This window comes from Solanum pennellii, chromosome 7 (assembly GCF_001406875.1).
Source record: "Solanum pennellii chromosome 7, SPENNV200".
In the NCBI taxonomy this organism is placed as follows: Eukaryota; Viridiplantae; Streptophyta; class Magnoliopsida; order Solanales; family Solanaceae; genus Solanum; species Solanum pennellii.
This window is the reverse complement of record NC_028643.1, coordinates 5,030,647-5,037,039: the sequence shown is the minus strand read 5'-3', so window position 1 is coordinate 5,037,039 and position 6,393 is coordinate 5,030,647. Positions and strand designations below refer to the sequence as shown.

The following is a 6,393-nucleotide window of genomic DNA, read 5'->3' as shown; positions in this document are numbered from 1 at the left end:
TGACGGTCCGTCCTGCAGGTCCGTCACAAAGTTCAGAGAGTTAATTCTGTGGAAAGATTTGTGACGGTCCGTCGTGCCAACGACGGTCCGTCCTGCCATTCCGTCGTGAAGTTCAGAGAGTCGATCTCAGTACCCAAATTTCAGAATCTAAGTGTTTTGGAACGAGACACCCTCGACGGTCCGTCGTGGGATCCGTCGACCCTGATAGTTATTACCAGAATAAACTCTACTGCTCAAAACGACTAAACAGGTCGTTACAATAAGTACTATATTTGCAATTTCCCACCTTCATTGTCAATTAGTTGAACTATAAAAAGTACTAATGCACTATATTTGCTATTGTAAAAACTCTATTATGTGTGTGTGGGGTGGGGGGTGGGGGTTGAAAATGAGTGTAAAATATATTATCACTATCAATGTGTATAAATTATTTTTAGTTCAACCAAATGTCTATATTAAAATTAGTGACAGTGAATGATGTAGCTTATATATTCAAGGGCTAGAAACATTCAAGGGCTACACTAGTCTTTTTTTTCATTGCTTTGGAGTAATTGTTAGTAAAAAAATATTTTTGAGCTAAAAACGTAACGAGTTAAAAGATTGATCTATATCGACTAGTTCAAACATATTTTCGACATTGTTCTTTATATATCAAATATCATTAATCACTTGTTCAAGATAAACTCCCAAATCTTAACCACCTTTTGAACCAAATTATAGTAATACCTTGTTCTCACCAATCCTAATTATATTATAACCAACCAACATTGAACCTTTTAGATATGGATTAATTTTTTTAACTAAAGAAATAGACTTGTTTATGATTTATTATTTTGAAATATTCTTATAATTTTGATATGTTGTTTGTTATTCATATTTATTATCAGTATACTTAAATTTATAACTACTATACAGTTATCTACTTTATTTGTCATGTTGTCACACTTTTTATGAATGATAATCTTCCCACTTAACTATATTAGTCAGTAAAAACAAATATTTATACCATCAATATATATTAATTTGATACAATCAAAATAAACTACAATAGATATATAATATATTCGATACAACATTGAGAAGCTAAGTAACTCATTTGGTGAGATTCCTATTTTTTCATTTTGAGTAATATAGTATTCTCTTTTTATTACCTCTCTCCTATCGATTGCCTCTAAAAAAATATTTTTTATTTAAAATTCATAATCCAAATTTTAATTTTTAATGATTGGTTACTTATAATCATCTAAAAACTTTATTTGATAATATAAAAATTCTTTTACTCTATAAATATAACTATCTCATCCATCAATCCATCACTCTAATATATCGATAATCTTTTAAACTTCTTATTTTCTCTCCCCCCCCCCCAAGAGATGAATTCAAAGAAAAACTTCAATGTGAAAGTGAACAAGAGTGAAGTAGTAGCAGCTGTGTTGCCAATGCAAGAACATTGGCTACCATTATCTAATCTTGATTTTGTCTTACCTCCATTGGAGGTTGGAGTTATGTTCTGCTATGTAAATCCCATTATTGTTTCGGAGAAAATTAATATGAATTTAGAATTTAACTCAATCGTGAAAACACTCAAAACATCTTTGGCTGAAACATTAGTTTCTTACTATGCATTTTCTGGAGATATAGTTGAAAATTCAGCCGGAGAACCGGAGCTTCTTTGCAATAATGGTGGTGTTTCTTTTATTGAAGCTTTTGGTGATGTTGTAACAACCCATTTAGTCGGTTTGAGCAGTAGAATTATTTTTGATAAATACTTACTGGGTCGACGGACCACGCGACGGATCGTCATGGTCACGACGGACCGTCATGGACTCCGTCGTCCCATACTTGTGCAGTTTCTTCTGCTACTCTCTTCACTACCCTCGACGGCAAGTATGACGAACCGTCATAGGCACAACGGTCCGTCGAGCGTCTTCGTTCCAAAACACTTCCAACTCTTGGAATCTGGGTACTGGGATTACTTCTCTGAACTTCGTGACGAACCTGCAGGACGGACCGTCATAGATACGACGGACCGTGACAAGCTGCGTAAACCCACACGTGGTCAGACTTCCGCTAAATTTTAAATAGGTGTTTTGGACTATTCGTAATTATAATTATGAAATTAGTGCGGTAGTTTTAATAATTGAGTTAGTTGGGGGTTAAAGGAGATAACTTTAAAATTAATAGTGGGTCACTTTTATAATTTTAAACTATACAATTAGGGTGATAACTAATCTGTAGAAAAGAAAAAATATAGACGCGTAAAAACCAAGTGAGGGGAAGGTTGTGCGGCTACACCAAAGATCAACTTGGAGTTCTTTTAGAGGTAATCTTCTTTGTTAATAGTTAACATATCTAATCGTGAATTAATTATCGTTAGCGGGTCTTTATGATGAATAGTGGAAAAAGATTAAAGAGAAATTGAATAGTGCAAAGTTGAGGAACGTACTGATCGAAAGTTGACAATTTGTTGTGGGTTTGTTCGAGTAAAGGCAGTAACACAATTGGGGGGATAATTATGGCATCTTGATGGTCAAGAATTTATGTTAGTGGATAGGAAATTGTGATTTGAGACGAAAGAGTTTTACCGTAATTAGATAACATTAGTTAGTTTAATTTGGTTAATGTTAAAGTTTAGTATATTATATAAGTTACATTAAAGTGATGTTAATGGAAGGAATTAAGATCTATCCTTAGGTTTGAATTTTTAAAAATTGATTATATAATTAGGTGAGTTTTTGGGTCTAAGCTAAACATAGACTAATCTGAGTGTTTATAGACTCGTTAACTTACAAATTGTGCATATATATATACTTGATAGATTGGAAAGGTTCGGAGGCAATAAGGAAAGGAAAGTCATTGGAGAAGTAGTTACTCGACTTCAATTCTTCGGTGGAGGTAGATTATGGTTTATTTCTATGTGATAGATAAACTCTAAATAGCGATCGATATGTATTGAGTGATATTGTAAAGTCTCCTACGTACTTGATTGCGTGGTTGTATGTTTTGATTGTGTGGTTTGTGGTTGGCCTAAAATTATAAGACTGTTGAACTTCTAATCTTGAACCCTCTCTATTAAAATGACGCCTTGAATAAAGAAGACTTGATGAAATAAATAATGAGATAATTGGATCGGAGTGTCACGTTCCGACACGGTATTATGGGATCGGAGTGTCACGTTCCGACACGGTATTATGGGATCGGAGTGTCACGTTCCGACACGGTATATGGGATCGGAGTGTCACGTTCCGACACGATAACATTAAAGGAAGGGAATCTTGAATTAACTTAATATACTCAAACTCAAAGAACCTATTTCCCAAATGAGTATGGTGTGGAGGCATGAGTCCTCATAGGTGTGCTTGATGTTGTGATTGATGGTGTACCTATTATGTTGTTGTTGTCAATGGTTCATGTGTTTGTTGCTTGCCACCTGTTAAGTATTGTAGTTGATTTTATATTATTATTCAATATATATTGGTTTCTATTTTGAGTTGGCCGATGATACCTACTCAGTACGTGTTCCTTGTACTGACCCCTACTTGTATTTTCTTCTTTGTTATTTTGTGGAGTGCAGCAAGTGTACCATCGACTTCGACTCGCCCTCAGCTCTAGCCAGTCTTCAGCACATCAGAGTTCGGGGTGAGCTATTATTCCTAGCTCGTGCTGGATTCTCTCCTTCACGTCTTGATGTCTTTGAATTTCGGACATGGACTTACTTATTTTGGTTTCTTAAATACTCTTAGACTTGGTAATTTGAGGATAGATGTTCTTGATGTGATGACTTCCAGATTTTGGGGATAATAAGTGTTAAACTTTAGAAGCTTATTTACTTGGTTACATTAATAAGTTTTGGGTCTTCCGCATTATTTTTGTTAATTATAGTTGAACTATTGGTAAATGTTGGGTTTTAGATTTGTTGGTTCGCTCACTTAGTAGGCAAAGTGTTGGTGCCACTCACGACTCGTTTTGGGTCGTGACAGATGTTGAGCTTAAAGAGATTAATTTTTATAATCCTGATGAAAGCATTGAGGGAAAATTTGTTCCTAAAAAGAAGCATGGTGTTCTCGCTATTCAGGTATTAATAATTATGTGTAAAACAATTTCTCCCTATTTATTCCATGCATGTGACTTAGTGAATATCCCAAGATAAAAATACAACAATAACAATATATTCATTAATGAATTTAATCTTATATGAAAAGAATAAGGTGTAATACGCAGACCTTAACTCTATTTGTGTGAGGTGTTGAAGAGGATAGTTATTTATGATATATCCAAGACTTTTCTGAAACATGATTTGAAAATATTTATTAATCGTTGAGGTGTGTGACCAATGTGATTTTAAAACTCCCTTGACAAGCGTAAAGGTGGATGTACGATTCGGGTTATGGATTTGACAAAACTAAGTAACTATTTAGTTTGATTTAAATCTTGTATTTGCCTCGAAAAATGGGTTTAATGTATAAATTATTAAGTTAGAATATAGTTACTTCAAACTACTAAAAAATCTTACATCCATAAACGTCAAATCATGAACCTACCACTTCATATAAGGGTTTTGATTTTCTTCAAGAGGCAAACACGCAAAAAAAATTATAATAGTGATGCTGTGATTCGAATTCGTATAATACTTCTGTCTACTTTAATACCACTTAAAGTGTGTGACTATCTTCATCATCGAATAACATAAGCTAAGTTGTTACTCCCCCGGTTAATTTCACTTGTCCAGTTTGAACTTTGTATACCCTAATAAACAATAATCAACATTAATCCATATTAATTGGTGTTTAGTCATCTATCTGAGATATGATTTGATGTTGAGGGATAGGAAGAAAATAAGGTTTTTTTATATGTTAAAAGTGACAAGTAAAAGTGATTTTTGTTTTAATTTAGTGGACAAATAAATATGTGTGGAAGGAGTATATATTAAACATATTTTATTAGCATAACGCATAAATATGTCATTTAATTTGGATATGCATAAGTAGACACTTAAACTTGTATAAAACTAAACTAATAGACACGTGTCCTATTTGGCACCGTACATGACAATTTTACGTCCTATATGGTGTCGTGTGCATATTATGCCACATAGGACTCACATGTCTACTTGCTCAATTTTATACAAGTTAAAGTATTGTCTGCTTGTATACACCCAAAGATCAAAGGTACTTAAATGTAAAACAAAGCTAAATTAAAAGACTTATTTATGTGTTTCGTCGTTTATTTACTTAACTAATCATGTTTTCAACAAAAATACTCTGTCTTGATTGTTGAGAAAATAATCACAAAGTTTTAAAAAAACAAATTAAGTTTTTCAAATTTGTGATATTAAATATATAAAAGACGGTATATTTTTAAACAGACTAAAATAGAAATATATATGACATGTAAATTAAGATTAAGGAGGTATAACTCTTCTGCTAGAGCAATATAAAAATAGACAATCCCATAACATAACTTTGTCCTTTTGTTTATTTATTTAATTCCTTGAAATTATACCCAATTTTATTTGATGCAGGTTACACAACTCAAATGTGGAGGATTAATTATGGGTTGCACATTTGATCATAGAGTTGCTGATGCATACTCAGCCAACTTGTTTCTTGTGTCATGGTCTGAATTAGCTCAATCCAAGCCACTCTCTCAGCTCCCATCTTTTCGACGATCATCCCTTTTTCCTCGACATCCTGGTTACTATGATGACTCGATCGATGACTTATATGTACCACTATCAACCCTACCTCCCATGAAATCCGAAATCCTTAACCCTAATGATCAAGTCATTAGTAGAATTTACTATGTCACAGGTGACAAAATTGAGCACCTTCAATCACTAGCCAATTTTCATGATGACAAAAAAGGCACGTCCCAAAGGTCTAAACTTGAATCATTCAGTGCTTTCCTGTGGAAAACTATTGCATGTGGAATTAATAAAGAAACTTGGGGTTTCAGCAATTTTAGGTTTGTTATTGTGGTGGATGGTCGGACTCGATTGATCATAAATAATGTGGATAATTCGCTAAAAGGGTATTTTGGTAATGTTCTCTCCATCCCATTTGGAGAGAAAAAGGTTGAGGAGGTAAAAGAAAAATCTTTAAATTGGGTGACAAATGTAATCCATGAATTTGTTGATATCGCGAAAACACAAGAGCATTTTCTTGGATTAATAGATTGGGTTGAGGCTCATCGTCCTGAACCATCCATGGAAAAAATATATGCGATGAATGGTGATGGACCCGCGGTGGTAGTGTCATTGGGGCAACATTTTCCAGCGAAAAAGATAAATTTCGGATGGGGTGAACCAGCGTTCTGGTCTTACCATTTTCGGTGGGCCGGAAAAGCGGGATATGTGATGCCAATGCCAAGCCCTAAAGGAAATGGAGATTGGAT

The 6,393-nt window shown here is 34.0% G+C and overlaps 1 protein-coding gene across 1 annotated transcript; it reads left to right on the top strand.

Annotated features, from left to right (window-relative positions):
* Positions 1 to 1,373: 1,373 nt before the first annotated feature.
* On the top strand, positions 1,374 to 6,388 carry LOC107024770 (omega-hydroxypalmitate O-feruloyl transferase-like; the record flags this gene model as incomplete). Its single annotated transcript, XM_015225736.1, has 4 exons — positions 1,374 to 1,710; positions 2,378 to 2,380; positions 3,981 to 4,075; positions 5,522 to 6,388. Coding segments are annotated over exons 1-4 (1,302 nt in total), but the record flags the coding sequence as incomplete, so codon positions are not given.
* Between the last annotated feature and the right edge of the window lie 5 nt (positions 6,389 to 6,393).